Source organism: Equus przewalskii, chromosome 32 (assembly GCF_037783145.1).
Source record: "Equus przewalskii isolate Varuska chromosome 32, EquPr2, whole genome shotgun sequence".
Classification (NCBI taxonomy): domain Eukaryota; kingdom Metazoa; phylum Chordata; class Mammalia; order Perissodactyla; family Equidae; genus Equus; species Equus przewalskii.
In genome coordinates, this window is record NC_091862.1 from 14223684 (window position 1) to 14242319 (window position 18636).

At 35.3% G+C, this 18636-nt stretch overlaps 1 protein-coding gene across 5 annotated transcripts in view; it reads left to right on the forward strand.

Annotated features, from left to right (window-relative positions):
* Nucleotides 1–18636, forward strand: part of RGS17 (regulator of G protein signaling 17) — a 104879-nt gene that overhangs the window by 44737 nt on the left and 41506 nt on the right. For 2 of the 5 annotated variants that reach the window (XM_070603296.1, XM_070603300.1), the window contains exon 2: nt 594–694. The exons of 1 other annotated variant lie outside the window; for it this stretch is intronic. In XM_070603296.1, the coding sequence (XP_070459397.1) occupies nt 642–694 (53 nt within the window). In that variant the 5' untranslated portion in view covers nt 594–641. Of the gene's footprint in view, nt 1–593; nt 707–18636 lie in introns of all 5 variants that reach the window. 2 more of the 5 variants (XM_070603297.1, XM_070603299.1) reach the window with 2 other exon arrangements.

Below are 18636 nucleotides of genomic sequence, written 5' to 3' on the forward strand. Positions count from 1 at the left end.
ATTAGAGATACAAGGGAGTTTCATAGAGGAGGTAGCTTTTCACATAAAGAACTGCAGAAATCTTCTTTGTGTCTTCCTGAGTCCTTGATGATGATGATGATGATGATGATGATGATGATGAAATGAACAGAGCCTAAGTGTCAAGCTGTGTAATATATATGTAACTGGAGTTCCAGAGTTTGGGAGGAGACAGTGCACAAGAAATATAGCTAACAGTTTTCCAAATTTGATGAATTCTGTAAACTCACAATTTTAACAAATTCAGTGAACCTCAAGCAAGATAAACCACATCAATAAATATAATAATATAAAAGACAGTAATAAATAGAAATCCTAACAGCAGCCAGAACACACACACACACACACACACACACACACACACACACACACACACAATGTACAGAGAAACAATGAGAAATATGATTGCAAACTTCTCTTAAACACTATTCAAGACAGAAGATAATGGAATGGCATTTTAAAGTGCTGAAAGAAAGTCAACCTAGAATTTTTGCATCCCCTATCTATCTTTCAAGATAATTGTCTAAATAATTTTTTTCTGATCACCAATAACTGAGAAAATTTGTACCAAACAGAACTGCACTACATGAAATATTAAAGGAAGTTATTCAGCCAGAAAGAAAATGATATCATGTGGAAACAGATCTGCACAAAGAAGTGAAGTCGGCCAGACATGGTAAATATGTGGGTAAATATGAAATACTTTTTTTTCTTGTTTTTCACTTTCTTTAAATATTTATTGATTGGTTAAAGTAAAAAGAGTAATAATGTATTATGGGGCTTATGACATATGTAAGAATAAAATGTATAATAATAATAATACAAAGAATTAAGGCATGTGTAATGGAAATATATGCAAGGGGGAACAAAGGGAAAGAAGAGATGAGACAAATGGAAAGCAGAGCAATATGGTAGACTTAACACTAACCATATCAATAGCCACTTTAAATATAAATGGTCTAAACATTCCACTTAAAAGGAAGCTATCTTCAGACCACATAAAAAAGTAAGACATAACTATGTATATTACCTACAAAATCTCACTTTAAATACAAAGATACAAGTTGGTAAAGAGTAAAAGGATATACTGTCAAATCAAGAATCAAAAAAATCTGGAGGAGCTCTATTACTATCAAAGTCTTAGATTTCAGAATAAAGACTATAACCAGGAATAAAAAGGGACATTTCATCCAGAAGAAGTAACAATGATAAATGTGTATGCACACAATAAGAGGGCTTCAAAATATCCCAAATGGAAACTAATAGAACTGACAGAAGAAATAGAAAAAATTGACCATCATAATTGGAGATTTCAACATTCCTTTGTGAGTAATTGGTAGAATAGAAAATTGAAAAAGATATAGAAGACGATATTTTTTAAAAACTGGTAAATTTTTATAAACTAATAGTGGAGATTATATTTTACCCCATACTTTCCTCCTTAAACAGTACATAAGCTTACTTACAAAGTACTTACTAAGTAATGCAGATGGTAGTGGTACTTACTAAAGTATATAAATGATATACACAATATTTCTCCAAGGATCAATTGAAAAGGTTCTAAAAGCGTGGCTGAATATTTTTCTCATGAACTTCACCTTCCTTATTACCAAACTATTTTATATAAAATAATAATAAAAATAGTTAAAAATATGAACACTGAATACATTAGTTAATACCCTTTATAACGTCAATTAATGGGTTATTTTAGGTAATGGAAAATGTACAGGCCACCCCAAAACAACTCCATCAAATATTTTCTTCTCTCTTCCCAAGTGGTACTTTGACCTAATTTGGCAGAAAAACTCCCCACTTCTTGTCCCTGTTACTCATCTGAGGAATAATTTTACCTGTAAATAGCTACAATTTAGTGGTAATTTTCTTCTCTTTAAGTTTTGCCCCAACTTTTTAATTCTGAAATTTTAAAACATATGGAAAGATGTAGCATTTGAAAGGCTGCAGATGTCATGCAACCTTACCTCTAAGGTCCTTCAGCATATATCACCAAAGAATAAGTGCAGTGTCCTACTTAATCACCATACCATTATAACACCTAGTTAAATTAACAATAATTCTATAATATCATTTAATATCTAGAGCCTGTTAAAGTTTCCCCAATTGTCCCAAGAATTATTTACAGCCAATTTTTTTCCAAGCCAATCCAAACTCATGCATCACATTTAGTACTATCTCTATAATCTCTTTTATTCTAGAACAATCTCCCTACATTTTTTCCCCTAAGTAATGATTTTGCAAGGAGCCCAGATGGGTTGTATTGTAGAAATTCCTATATTTTGGATTTGTCTTATTGGTTCTTCTTAGTGTCATTTAACTTGTTACTCTGTCTCCTTTATTTCTGTAATCTGAAAGTTGAGTTTAGAGACTTGATGATATTCAAGTGGAATACTTCCTGGGAAGAATAGTGGATTGCTGAGTACTTCGTGTTGTACTTCATATTGCATCAGTTACAAGGTACACGATGTCAGGTGGTCCCCCATTGGTGACGCTTGCTAAAAGTGATGACTTCTCTCTTCACTATGAAAGTACATTTTTTTTTCCTTTGGAATAGTAAAGATTCTGTGAAATTTTGGCCCCATACAAAGGTTTTCTTACCAGTTTTTTGTGTCATGGTTTCAGGGTCCATTGGCAGTTATTGACTAAATCAATTACTTAATTGGGGAAACACAATGATTTTCTAATTCTGTCATTCCTAGTAAATGTGTTAGCTGGCATTCTTCTGTAAAAAGAAGCTTTATGCTCCTCTTTTTAATATTACTATGGACACGAACTTTTATTTATTCAGTGTGTTAAAATAAAATGCATATATTATTTTTTAGATGTTTAAATTAATCTAACTTTGGCCAATGGATCCTTTTCAAACTGGCTCCTTTTTTGTTGGTAAGGAAGATTGGCCCTGAGCTAACACCTGTGGCCAATCTTCCTCTTTTTGCTTGAGGAAGAGTGGCCCTGAGCTAACATCTGTGCCCATCTTCCTCTGTTTTGTATATGGGATGCCACCACAGCATGACTTGGTGAGTGGTGTATAGGTCTGTGCCCAGGATCTGAGCCCATGAACCCCAGGCTACCAAAGTGGAATGCGCTGAGCTTAACCACCACACCACCGGACTAGCCCGTCCTATTCATTTTATGTGAACCCATTGGTCTTAAAGCATTTCCTTACTGTCTGGCACAAGATGCCCCTGGCTTAGCTTAGGATTCTCCTACATCAGACCTGGAATCACCATTTCTCCACAGAATTTTGGTTCCGTTTTCTAGGGAATAATGTTTAGAACTCAGTATCTGGATGCTGTGTATGATTATTGCTACTAGGGTGTCATTGCTGCTGAGGCTTTTCAGTGGAAAGAGCAAGGAAATATGTTTTAAAAATCATAAGGTCATATGAATAATTCTAATTCAGTTGTAATATTAAAATTTTTCTTCACTTTTATATTTCTACTCCTTTTCTTTAGATTGAACATTTTTGCTTTTAACAATACAATTATTTTACTTTTTTATATGTTTGTATTATCTTATTATATGTGTATATAATAGTTTCATAATGGCAATACCAGTATTACTGCTAACAGAAAACTTACTGAGTGAAGTTTAAGATTTCTTTGTTTATATCCCACCAAGGATGTATAGTCAGAGTGTAGTGTTTAAAAGTTACTTAAATGAATTCTTCTGTGTGTGGTTAGATTATTAATTTAATATGCTATTAGGTGTATTTGTTTATAGTTAGGTTCAATTTCAAATTTTTTTAAATTTTATTTCTCGAACATGAAAAACATTCAAAATTCAAAACTGTGTAAAAAGTTATACTCTGAGACATCTTCCAGTTGTCCCTATTTCTTTACTCATTTCCTACCCACCCACTATTGTAACCATTATCATTATCTGGTTTGTCTTTTTTGTGTCATTTTTTGGTAAAAGCAAACAAATATGTGTATGTGTATATGTGCATATATGACACACACATATTCTATTTCCTTTTTTTTATGCACACACACACAACACATTATTCTGTCCTTTTCTTTCCTCATTTCATACATCTGGTGTTGTTTTAGTTTTGTTTTGTTTTTTGCTGTGTAAAGTCTTTTATTTTTCTAGAATTTGATTATGGTTTGCAAGACTTTCCCTTCTCCCAGGTTATAAAGGAATTCACTGATGTTTTCTTGTAATATTTGTATATTTTCCATTTTTGCATCTATGTCTGGAATATATTTAGAGTACATTCTTGTATATAGTTGAAAGATTCAGTTAATTTTATCTCTTTCCAAGTGGCTATTCATTTCTTCTAACACTATGTGAAAGAATCCTTTTCGCTTTTATTCTATACTAAATTTCCATTTGTTTTTCCTCCGTAAATAGTATCAATATTGACTAGGTTTAGCTGTGAATGACACATAAGAATGGAATTTTACAAAATCACAAATCAAATTATTTTCAGTTTATTTAAAGTTAGGTTACCTAATTTGATCTGTATAAATAATTTTTAAATACAGCACAGAATAATATGTATGAACTCATTTATTTATGTTGTTATGTACTTATCATTTTGTAAATTCACCTAGTTGAAATAATCAGCCCAATTTTGCTCTCTATTCTGATCTGCATCCAGGGCAGGGCAGCTTGTGGTTTCATGCTGAATTGCACCAACATAGGAGCAGAAGATGGTCCCTGTCTTGCCCAGCTTCTTCTCTCTTAATAGTGTACTTCAAAAGGAAACCTCAAAGAATGGATTTTAGTTCCTTCCCCAAACTGAGGCTTCCACATGAAAGGCAAACAATTAATCAGCCAATAAACAGTCTACCTTTGATACTAACCATGGACTGCTGTATATACAAGAATCCTTTTTAAAATATTACCAACCAAATTAATAATGAGACTAAAGATTGCGGACGACATCCAATTTACTCAGGCTAAGGAGAAATTTCTAATACACTGTATCCTGTTTATAACATCTATATACATCACAACTGCGAAGGCAAGCTTTTTCCTGCCAATTACAGAATTAAGGAAACTTTTTTTTCATTCTATCCCACAGGCATTTCAATATGGTGACTAGAGAGTTCCAAGTGTTTCTGACATCCATTCTGCTTTGACAGGGAGTTTTGTATTGAGGAAGCTATTGAAAATGAAGTCTTCTTAATAACATATTTTATGTAACTAGTTAAAACAGTAGATGCAGAGCCAAACAAAATGAAGGAGATGTATTATTAGAAGAAATGCTACTCATATTGAATTGATTTTGTGTGCCTGTTAAAACTCACAAACACTGACTTGAGATCAACAGAAGACCGCTGACTTCTAGCTGTTCTGACTGTGTACAAATGGACAGCGAGAAGTAAATTGTTATACAGCAAGCCACAGAAAACACTATAGCTTTGGAAATGTAAGAAATTGTGTGAGTTTTTCTCACAAGTAGGAACAGCTCTCTCCTTGGGGATAGCGGGATTCATTTCCTCCTCAAGAATTTTTTTAAATGCTGAAAAAAATTCCTTCTTTTTATATTTCAAGAGTGACATGAAAGACTGATCTTAATAGTCCTGAAATACATCCGAATTCTAACACATATCTTGTAGTGGAGCTGAGTTTAATTTCCATCTTATTTTAGGTCTAGATATGATTCTTAGCGTACTTATCACTCAGTAAGAATAAGTGAGCCCCTTCCAATACATTTTGTCATCAATCAGTGAGTAGACAGAACACACATGAAAATGGGCCAACAGAACAACCCTCACTGCTGGATAGCCACCATTTGTCCCTCCTCTGAATATTCTCCTCTGTTCTCTACCCTCCTCTGTCCTGAAGGACTGATTTGCATGGGCTCCATTGATGGGTTTGGCCTATATCGACTCTGGCAGGAGATCAAAGGAAGGGCAGAGGGAGTGGTGGGGACACTTACTTCCCGCACAGTCACTTAAACTGACTGCTTCTCTTGACCTTTCTCGGGTCCCAGCTTTGGTCAGAAGGCCTGTCCCCACACAGCCCTCTCTGTCCCTAGGTTGAGGTAACTACTTTCTCTCTTTGTGCCTGCATGACTGGGAGTGGTAACATCACCTGTCTATTACCTATTACCTAACCCCAGGATACCTTCTTGTCCCTTGGGATCTCTCTATTTTTTCCCTACACCTTTTATAAATAGCCCATTAGTAAACACTCTTAAAACTTGACTGTACCATCATATTTACCTCCTGGGACCCTGACTGCTAAACCCTCTTGGAAAATTTCACAGAATGTCCTCAAGCTATCAAAGGCATGCCTACAGCACCTGAAGGTGAGTCTGGAAAAGTAGCAGATGCTAGTAAGTAGAGCAAGCCTGGTTGGATGAAAAGACAGTAGCTGCATCTCCCAGGCTGGGATTGAGGAGGGACTGGAAGAGAGGATGGAGCAGAAGGGGATGGTTGCACGGGAGATGACTGATATGTTTCCTTACGGTAATTCTAGTGAAATAAGATTTATGGTGTTTTCTGAAATATTTTAGAGGCCCCTTGGGAGATATATTTGCAACAAAAGGGATGTCCTTTTATTGCAAACCAAGCAACAAACTTTCATTGCAAACCGACTTAATGAAAACTCGTAGGTCATTAAGGTGAAAAATAAGACACTATCTTTGGCCTGATATGAGCTATCCATGGTTGGAACTTAGTATATGCATGTTCATTGATTTTCTGGATTTGGAAACCTTCAATTGTAAACTACAATCTATGTATTTTTAATTTTGGATCAAATATTTCATGGCTCATATGAAATGGAAACCAAGTACTGTAAATTTATTTGTATAATGAACAACCAACAGGTATTTAAATAAATGCTGACTCTTTTATAGGCTTCTTCATTGAATAAAACAACTTAACTCTGATGATTCCAAGTTAATATGGAAAGGTATAAAACGCTAGACCATCAAGAGAGACATAAAATCATACGTCATGGATGGACTCAACCATCCAGCCTTTCTGGAGCATCTGAGATATGCCCATTGCCTAGTAGAGAAATTTGCATGAGGGCTCTTACTTCAGGGTCCCAGGTCCTATCAGGGCTTTGCTGATAGAAATCTGTGCTAGACCACATTGCCTAGGAATTATTTACAGAGAAAGAAGGATCATAGACTCTGGAGATAGGCAGTCTTAAGTTTAAACCTGTACTGGGTATTGGCAGGATCTCCAGTGACAAATCTCTCTTGTTTCAGTTTCCCTACATGGAAAATGGCAATATCTACCTCACAGGTTTGTTCTAAGGGTTGCCTGGGAATGTATGTAAAAATTGGTTAATAAAAACAAAATTATCTGGTTGAATGTAAAATAGCACAGCCGCTTTGGAAGACAGTTTAGGTCTTCTAACAAAACTAAACATATTTTTACCATATGATCCAGCAATCACACTCCTTGATATTTGCCCAAAGGAGTTGAAAACTTACGTGCACACAAAAACCTGCATAGAGTGTTTATAGTAGCTTTATTCATAGTTGCCAAAACTTGGAGGCAGCCAAGATGTTGCTTGAATAAATGGTTACATAAACTGTGGTGCATCCAGACAATGCGATATTATTCAGCTCTAAAAAGAAATGAGCTATCAAGTCATGCAAAAACGTGGAGGAACCTTAAATGCATATTACTAAGTGAAAGAAGCCAATCTGAAAAGGCTACATACTGTATGATTCAAACAATAAGACATTCTGAAAAAGGCAAGACAATAAGGACAATAAGAATATTAGTGATTGCCAGGGGTGGGGAACAAGGAGAGAGATGAATAGGCAGACTACAGAGGTCAGTGAAAATACTCGTATGATATTATAATGATGGAGATGTCATTACACATTTGTCCAGACCCATAGAATGTACCACAGCAAGAGTGAACTCATAGGTAAACTGTGGGCTTTGTGTTAATTATGATGTGTCAGTGTAGATTCATTCTTGGTAAAAATGTACTGTTCTAGTGAATGATGTTGATAATGGGGGAGGCTGTGTGTGTGTTGGGGGGGTGTTAGGAGGCATATGGGAAATCTCTGTACCTCCCTCTCATTTCTCTTGTAAACCTAAAACTTCTCTTAAAAAAATTCTTTAAAAAATTATCTACATCCCACTTCTATTTAATTATATGATCCATTTCTCCCTAACTCAGTAACACAGTTTCAGAAGCCCTGTTTCATGAGGCTGACTTTTGCTGAAACCTGTGATAACTGCATTGTTTTATTTTTTTAATATTTTAATGGCTTATGAATTTTGTGGAATAGAGCAATGCAATGGCATTTTTTCCAACAGAAAGTGAATTGCTTATACATTTTTACACTCCTAAGTATACTAATATTTCTGTTCTTACATGACAAACTATTATTATCTAACTGAGGATTGTTCTTAACTAAGAAAATTAACTAAGCAGCTATTGACAGTAGGATACTGCCTTATATGCTGAAGATACAAATAATAATTCGATAGTTCAAAACCTTGTATGGAAAGGACAAAAGCATAAAAATAACTATAATTAAGATAAATTGAGAGCTCACTCTGTGCCTAGCACTGTGTTCATTAAAGGAATCTTTTCATTTAATCTTCACACATCCTGGTGAATTAGCTAATATTATCTTGATTTTATCAGTGTATGACCTAGAGCTCAAAATGCCTAGGTAACTTGCCCAAAGAGTAAGAGGTAGAGCTATAATTTGAATTCTCAATTACTACAGTAGGGTCTATTCTCCCTAACAATGCTAGTTCTGATATTTGGTACAGACGATAAGTGTTAGGACATTGCTACTCAGTGTGTGACCACATGCGATCCATGTGCTGATTTGCAAAACATTTGTTACTGGTCTGCAACAAAGTAAGTAATGAAAGTGAGAGTAAGGGTTTAGAAACATGTATAGCCATTTGACAGAGTAATTTTATGTCTATTAAAACTGATAGTAAAAACTAATTGGGGCTTGTATATTGTATTTTTTCTCATTTTTTTCATTTTATTATATTTGACCAAAGTATTACTCTATGGCTGACTGGAAATTTAAAAACAGAAAAAACACCCTGATCCTTCACCACCCATAGTGTGAGAGTCACTTTTCTAATCCAGAGGATTAGTGAAGTGGGAAAGTCTCATAGATGAAGTAGGAATTATGATGACAATGTGAATAGCTGATGATAATTGAGTACTTACTGTGTGCCCATCTGTGTGCTTAGTTTCTCTTTCTCTCTCTCCACACACACACATACCATGTATACACATATAGATATATACCATATATATATATATATATATATACGGTGCCATTTATAAATATACAGACACACATATACGTATATATCTGTGTATGGAAACAGTTATTATTCAGTATCTTCACAACAACCTTAGAATTTTGAAGTAGATGTTTATCATGCCCTTTTTACCTGATTATGTTCTGGATATTACTGCTAATATCCACTTCTCCCCCCAGACTTATTCTTTGCTAAAAACCAAACCAATAGGCTCCCTTTCAGTACCAATGCTCTTCCATATATACATAAGGATGGAGAATAATTATGCTCCCCTACCTCCCCAAATAAAACTTGTCACTTTACTTCTTACCTATCTTGCATATTTCAGAGGGTGTTTACTGGGAGGTTGGGAATAGCTGTGTCAAAGGCTTCTGGGTGGAGACTTTATTCCTTCATTGTTATGAGTAGCCTTTTTTCTTCTTTTTTTAACTGCTTTATTGAGGTATGATTGACATAAAAAATGCTGTAGATATTTAGTGTATTCAAAACTTGATGTGTTTGGAGGTAAGTATACACCCATGAAACCATCATCAATGCCATAAACTTATCACCACCTCCAAAAGTTTCCTCTGGCCACTTTTGCTTTTTTTTTTTCCTTTTGTTATGAAAGCACTTAACATAAGAGCTACCCTCTTAGCAAGTTTTTAAGTATACAATATAGTACACTCATGTGTTGCTTAAAGATGAGGATACATTCTGAGAATGCGTTGTTAGGAGATTGCAACATTGTGCGAACATCATAGAGTGTATTTACACTCTATGATATAGCCTACCAGACACCTGGGCTGTATGGTACTAACCTTGTGGGACCAACATCATATATGTGATCTATCATTGACTGAAACATCGTTATGCATCACATGGCTGGATTGTTAATTATAGGCCCTGTTTTGCATAGTAGCTCTCCAGACTGTAATTATTTTGCATAACTGAAACTTTGTACCCTTTGACCAACACCTCCCTGTTTCCTCCCCTGCCCGGTCTCTGGCAACCACCATTCTACTTTCTGCTTCTATGTGTTTGACTATTTTAGATTCCACATATAAGTGAGATCATGTAGTATTTGTTTATCTGTGTCTGGCTTATTTCAGTCAGCATCGTGTTCTCCAGATCCATACATGTTGTTGCAAATGGCAGGATTTCCTTCTTCTTTAAGGCTAAATAATATCCCATTGTATGTGTATACCACTTTTTCTTTATCCACTTGTCCATCGAAAGACATCTGAGTTGTTTCCTTACCTTCGCTATTGTGAATAATGCTACAATGAACATGTGAGTACAGATATTTCTTCCTGACCCAGATTTCAGTTCCTTTGGCTATATTCTCAGAAATGTTTTCTTCTTTTCCTCCAGTTTTAGTGAGAAATAATTGACATGCATCACTGTATAAGTTGAAAGTGTACAGCATGATGGTTTGATTTACCTGTATTGTGAAATGATTACCACAATAGGTTCAGCTATAATCTTCTCATATAGATACAATAAAAAGAAAAGAAAAAAAGGAAGAAAAGGAAAAAAATTTTCTTCTCGTGATGAGAACCCTTAGGATTTACTCTAACAACTTCCCTATATATCATACAGCAGTCTTAGCTATAGTCATCATGGTGTACATTACATCCCTGTTACTTATTTATCTTATAACTGGAAATTTCTATCTCTTGACCACCTCCCTCCATTCCCTCTTCCCCCACCCTCCCCCTCTGGTAACCACAAGTCTGCTCTCTTTTTATATGAGTTTGATTTTTGGATTTTTTTTTAGATTCCACATTTAAGTAGGACCATACAGTATTTGTCTTTCTCTGTCTAACTTATTTTACTTAGCATAATGCCTTCAAGGTCCATCCATGTTGTTGCAAATGGTAGGGTTTCTTCTTATTTATGGCTGAATAATATTCCATTGTATATATCTACCACAACTTCTTTATCCCTTCACCCAACAGTGGACACTTAGGTTATTTCCATGTCTTGGCCATTTGTAAACAGTGCTGCCATGAACATGGAGGTGCAGATATCTTTTCAAGTTAGTGTTTTGGTTTCCTTTGGATATATTTCCAGAAGTGGAATTGCTAGGTCATATGGTAGTTGTATTTTTAATTTTTTGAGGATGCTCCATAGTGTTTTCCACAGTGGCTGTATTAATTTACAATCCTACCAACAGTGCACAAAAGTTCCCTTTTCTCCCCATCCATGCCAGTACTAGTTATCTCTTGTCTTTTTGATGACAGCCGTTCTAACAGGTGTGAGGTGATATCTCATTATAGTTTTGATTTACATTCTCCTAATAATTAGTGATGTTGAGCATCTTTTCATGTACCCGTTGGCCTTTCATATATCTTCTTTGTAAAAATGTCTATGCAGGTCTTTTGCCCATTTTTTAATTGGATTATTTTCTTTTTTGCTATTGAGTTGTATGAGTTCTTTACATATTTCGGATATTAACCCCTTACCAGATATATGGTTTGCAAATATTTTTTCCCATCCCATTGGTTGTCTCTTCACTTTGTTGGTGGTTTCCTTTGCTGTGCAGCAGCTTTTTAGTTTGATGTAGTCCTACTTGTTTATTTTTTATTTTGTTGCTTGTGCTTTAGATTTCATATTCAAAAAATCATTACCAAGACCCATGTCAAGGAGCTTTATTCCTGTGTTTTCTTCTAGGAGTTTCATGGTTTCAGGTCTAACATTTAAGTGTTTAATCCACTTTGAGTTAATTTCTGTGAGTGGTATAAGATCTGGGTGCAGTTTCTTTCTTTTACATGTGCATATCCAATTATCTCACTGGCATTTATTGTACAGACTGTCTTTTCTCCATTGAGTATTCTTGGCTCCCTTGTCAAATATTAGTTTACCATATATGCTTGGGCTTATTTATGTGCTCTCAATTCTGTTTTGTTGGTCTATTTGTTTTTATGCCAGTACCATACTGTTTTGATGACTATAGCTTTATAGTATAGCTTGAAATAAGGAAGTGTGATGCATCCTGCTTTGTTCTTTCATAGGATTTCCTTGGCTATTGGGGTCTTTTGTGGTTCCGTATAAATTTTAGGAGTGTTTTTTCCTACTTCTATAAAGGATGACATTAGAATATTGATAAGGATTGCATTCAATCTATAGATGGCTTTGGTAGTATTGACATTTTAGCAATATTAATTCTTTCAGTCCATGAACATAGGATACCTCTCCAGTTTTGTGTCTTCTTCAATTTCTTTCATCAATGTCTCATAATTTTCAGAGTAGAGATCTTTCACCTCCTTCGTTAAATTTATTCCTAAGCATGTTATTGTTTTTGATGCTACTGTAACTGGGATTTATTTTTTTATTTTTTTAAAAAAATTCATTGTTCGTGTATAGAAATGCTACTGATTTTTGTATGTTAATTTTGTAGCCTGAAACTTTAATGAATTCGTTGATTAGATCTAACAGTTTTTTGGTTGAGTCTTTAGAACTTTCTATATATAACATTATGTCACCTGCAAATAGAGATAATTTTACTTCCTTCTTTCCAAGTCTCAAACCTTTTATTTATTTTTCTTGCCTGATTACTCTAGCTAGGACTTATACTACTATGTTGAATAAGACTACTGAGAGTGGATACCCTTATCTTGTTCCTGATCATGGAGGAAATACTTTCAAACATTCACTATTAAATATGATGTTAGCAGAGATTGGATTGGTGGTTACTATAGAGGAATGGGGGGAAGGCAAAAGTGGGGATTAGGCACACATGAGGTGATGGACTATAATTAGTTTTTGGGTGGTGAACATGATATAATCTACACAGAATTTGAAATATATTATGATGTACATCTGAAGCCATATAATGTTATAATCCAATGTTACTGCAATAAAAAAATAAAGATTAAAAACAAACAAACAAACAAACAAAAATATGATGTTAGCTGTGGGGTTGTCATATATGGCCTTTATTATATTGAAATATGTTCCTTCTATGCTTAATTTGTTAAGAGTTTTTATCATGAATAGATGTTGAATTTTGTCAAATGCTTTTTCTGCATCTATTGAGATTATCATATGATTCTTTTCTTTCATTCTGTGAATGTGATGTGTCACATTGATTGATTTGCGTATGTTGAACCATCCTTGCATCCCACAGATAAATCCCACTTGATCATGGTGAATGACCCTTTTACTGTACTGCTGAATTCTGTTTGCTAGTATTTTACTGAGGATTTTTGCATCTATGTTCAGCCTATAGTTTTCTTTTCTAGTAGTGTCCTTTTCTGGTTTTGGTATCAGATGCATAGCCTTTCTAATAGCTGATGCCTACTCTTCCTGGAATGAATAAAAACATTTTGCTGTGTGAGTGAAGACTGCTGATTGAATTGACTCCATCACTTGTGTCCTTTCTGGAGGTTGATGTGTTCCTTTAAAAAAAAAAAGATTGACCTTGTATGAACTTTATAACAGGACCAGTTTGCTGAAAATATCTATGTTAAAGGCATAGTGAAAGGAAGTAATTATTTTGGTTAAACAGACAAAATAATATAAGGAAAGATGACCATAAATCCTCTTTGATGAATTTTTACCTTGAGTAGAACACAAGCTTTTGGGAAAGTTTACAGGTTACTTTATTGTATCTTTACTTGTTATTTTTTTAGATGTCTTTTGGTGTAAAAGAAAATATACAGAATGTAGTTTTGGAAAGAATAGATAATATACTACCTCATATGCTGAATACATCTAAGGAGATGGCAAAGTGAAGCTGTCTTTGAATACAGAAATTATTATGAAGTGCAAGAGAGAATCAGAGGTAACCTACATTCACTTAGTTGTAGAAAAAGATCTGAAGAGCACCTAGAGATATTACATTAAACCTGAACATAAATGGGATATATTTTGTGTGTTTTAGCTCCTTCTAGGGATCATTTCACATAGTATTAGTCTCTTTATTCCTATTTAATGTGTTTATATAAACATTGCTCTGTATTGAATTTCCATAGTGATTATCCCTGTTTGTGTAACTACCTTAAATAATTATATGAATAATTACTATTAGGAGAAACAGTCTCTGGCACACCGTTTTTCAAATGTTGTGGTTTTGTTTTCTCTACTGAATGTTTTTTCTTTCCACATTTTAAGTCTTTTTTTCTTTCCTTATGTTAACTTGCTTATCTTCTTTATGTGAATTGAAATAATAAGCTTGTCTGCTCTCTGAAAAGCAGTTTGATGAATCTCAAAATGAATATGTCACATAGAAGAAAGTGCTGTCAGTACTTTCCTAAGTAAACACATTATGACTCTATATTAATCACTAGTATTTTCTAGATTGGCGCAATGAAAGTAATAGGGCCATGCTAAGGATTCTCATTGTGACCATGTAGTGTTTATGACAAATATCACTCTTACTGTAATGTATTTTTGGTCCCATTTCGAAAACATTCACCCTAAGCTAACGCTACTGTTCTAAACTAAAGCAAAGCCTGAATAAGCCAGGTAAAAATTGGATTCTTAAAAGATATACTTATCTGTATTGGTCTTCTAGACTTTCTGAAATTGCCTAGTAGTTGAATGACCTTGCTATTCATTTTAACTGTGCAAATCTGGCCTCTGTTAGAGAACCTGTCTACATACCTATGCTAGAAAGATGCCTTCTCTTTCTCTCTCTTTTTTTTTGAAGATTGGCAACTGAGCTAACATCCGTTGCCAATCTTCTTTTTTTCTTCTTCTTCTCCCCAAAGGCCCTCAGTACCTAGTTGTATATTTTAGTTGTGAGTGCCTCTGGTTGTGCTCTGTGGGACGCCACCTCAGCGTGGCCTGATGAGTGGTGCCATGTGCGCACCCAAGATCTGGATAGGCAAAACCCTTGGCCGCCTAAGCAGAGAGTGCAACTTAACCCCTTGGCCACGGGGCTGGCCCCTCTTTTTCTTGTTTTACTCGTTTAAGGCACATTGACTAAGCTTACTGTTCTCAAGCTTATTCATGTGATGGCAGTTCCTGAAAAATATGGTACTTTTTACCACATATCTTTTTGATGACATTAACATCAAAATAACTAATTTTACATTTTATGTATAAAATTAAATACTGGCTTATATTAGATTTCAAAATATATAAACATTAGTAGGTACAACTTTTTAAGAAGAAAAAAATATGGGATAAACTTTATGAGAGACATTTCTCTTCTTTACATTAAATTTTTTTCCTCTAAGTAGAGGGATGGTTCTATGTGGAGTAGAATACTTGCTCCAGCTTACAAAATATCAGTTCTTGGTGGGAGTCTAATTGAAAGACACAATTAATCTTTTATGTGTACCAAGAGTACTAAGATGAGTGGCCCAACTTCTGCCCTCAAAGAGCTCACAGTCTTGTAGAAAAAACTCACAAATGCAAACCTATAAAATAATATGGAATTACAGGTCAAAGAAGCAGTGCCAGGTACCTTCCCACAGCCTGGAACAGTCTGCAAAGATTGCCTGGAGGAAGTGCTCCACCAGGTGCTGGTGATGCCAAAAAGGTTGAGACTCCCTACGATCTCAAAGCCCACTAATTTAAGCAGGCTCGTGCACTGGTTACCACTCAAAGTGGTAGGCACATAGTAGCGGGTGGACACTGAGAGGGGAGCACCTATTTCTGCCCAAATGAAAGAAAGAAGCCAGAGAAGGGATAAGTGAGACAAGCATTGAAAGGTTAGTAGTTCAACAAGGCCTTTGTGGGTTTTCTTCCCATAGGTTTTTCACTAGAACACACCATGTCTTTCTGACTATCATGAATATATCTCCTCTACATACCAAACACAGTGTCTCAAGTTCACAACTTAGTGTGGCCTGAGTCAGTTCTTCTCAGGCCTTAATGCATATACAGATTACCTGGGGATCTTATTAAAATTCAAAATCAGATCCAGTAAGTCTGAGGTGGGGCTTGAGATCTTCATTCCTAACCACCTCCCAGGGGATGTGATGCTGTTGGTCCAAGGGCCACACTTTGAATAGAAAAGGCCCAAGTTTTAACTCTTCGTGTGAGAACTTTGGCAATTACCAAGTTGATCTATCACCTTTGCAGTTATATTTAAAAGTCCATCGTACAATTTGAAGAAAAATCAGGTATCTTTTGTAAATATGAAGACAAAAATTTATCTAGGAGTAATAATAAGAAGAAGAATTATTATGATTGTGATTACAGATTATTGAGCGCTGCTCACTTGGCACACTACTAAGGCTAACAGTAATAATAGCAATAAATATGTTTTCTTCTATTTCTTACAACTACTGAGTGAAGTAATTATCATTTCCCCATTTTACAAACAAAGGCAGAGTTTAAGTAACTTACTCAATGCCATATAGCCAATACAAAGCAGACCTTTATGATCCCAGTCCAGATTTCTCTTTATTTATTTATTTATTTATTTATTTTGAGGATGATTAGCCCTGAGCTAACTACTGCCAATCCTCCTCTTTTTGCTGAGGAAGACTGGCCCTGAGCTAACATCCATGCCCATCTTCCTCTATGATATACGTGGGACGCTTACCACAGCATGGCTTTTGCCAAGCGATGCCTTGTCTGCACCAGACATCCAAACCAGTGAACCCCGGGCCACTGAGAAGCAGAACATGCAAACTTAACCGCTGCGCCACCAGGCCAGCCCCAGATCTCTCTTACTTTAAACCAACTACACTCTAAAATGCATAGTCAAAAGAAGAAAATAGAAAGTTGATAAACGTGCAGAATCATAAGAGTCAAAATTGTGGTGTGCTGTGGAATAAAAATGGCTGAATCTTCTGGGGACAAAAACTAGTAGCTGAAGCTACACAAAGTGCCCTTATCAAATAGCTCTATCAAATAATGCTTTTAAATGTGTCCAGTAGATGCACATGAGCCAAAACAAGGAGAGGAACTGACACTGATCTTATTCTGTACTTTAAAGATAGAGGATAGCACAAAAGTAATTATTTTTTAGACTTTTATATATTTCCATATACTTCTGATGTATATTTATATGTTTATAAATATGTATGACAATATTATGAACATGAAGAGAGAAGTGCTGTCTCAACATAATAACATTTTAGCAAGCTTTATATATATCACCTAAGAAAAGGAATTGCATGGACATATTCACTGATGGAGTCAGATCTAACCACCCAAAGTAGGGACCAGAATCTTATTCTTAGGCTTATTCACTTTGAATGCACAAAGGGTTTACTTCTTGAATTTCTCATAGTTTTAATGTAATCATAAAATGGTGATTTTTGAAAAAAGGACACTAAAAAATATACCCTCATCAAAAAAAGCAAAAACTGGTTTGGATACAACTCTTTTTAGATAAACATGTCATGAGACAAGAGATGACATTGAAAGCTTACCCCATTACATAGATATATGCTGGCTTGGCTGAAGCAGGATGGTTATCAGAAATTTTAAATTGAGGAGTGAGTTGTTTTCCTTCACAGGGAAGATAATCACAACTAGGAATAAATATCTGTACATGGTGAATTTTGTCCTTGTCCACCCCAGTGCTAAAGAGGGCCTCACAAATTTGGCTTATTTAGCAAATACCTTTTTGGGGATAAACACTGAATCAACAACTGTATGGCAGAACTGAATGCTTTCACTAAACATGACAAGATGGCTGCAATTATAATGAAGTTTGATTGTGGAATAAGGAGTTGATTGTGGATACTATGAGTCACTTGAGACTCAGTTCCTTTACATGTGATAAAAATTACAGTGTTAGTGGTGAAATGAGAAACCAAACAATTAGCCTTCTTTCTTCACTGAGTAAGCTTTTGTGTAGATCCCCAAGATGGGAAGATTCTACCCAATGGGTACAAAAACTTTACAAGCTACCCTACAAGAAGTGAGATGATCTCTCAGCAAGAAGATAGTGATGGAAATCTTCAACATCTGTAGCCTGAAGACATTGTACCAACCAACTTTTTGGCAACATTGTGAAGAAGTCTCTCTAGTTACCTTGAGAGAGCTGTCACTTAGTGAGTACTTACTGTATGTACAAAGATTTATTCCAAGGATTGTACATGTTCAATCCTTTTAACCTTTACAGTAGTAATGATGTACTGACGTGTTCTATAATTATCAACAATTATCTGCAGATGAGGAACTGGGACACAGAGAGGTTAAGTGACTAACCAAAGGTTATCCAGTTGGTGGTATAGGCAAGATTTGGACACAGACAGCCTGACTCCAGAACTTGTTTAATCACCATATTGCAGTGCCTCTTGGGGGTGGGGAGAGAGGATATTGCCATTTGTATATTTGTATGTTTGCATTCTGAACATATTCTTACACCAAGAGTAAGATGATAAATCACTAATTTTGATGTGCAGAGTCAGTTCTTTTCCAATTCAGCCTAATTTTCCAAAATTGATTATCTCACTACAGCAGCATCTTGACCGTCAAG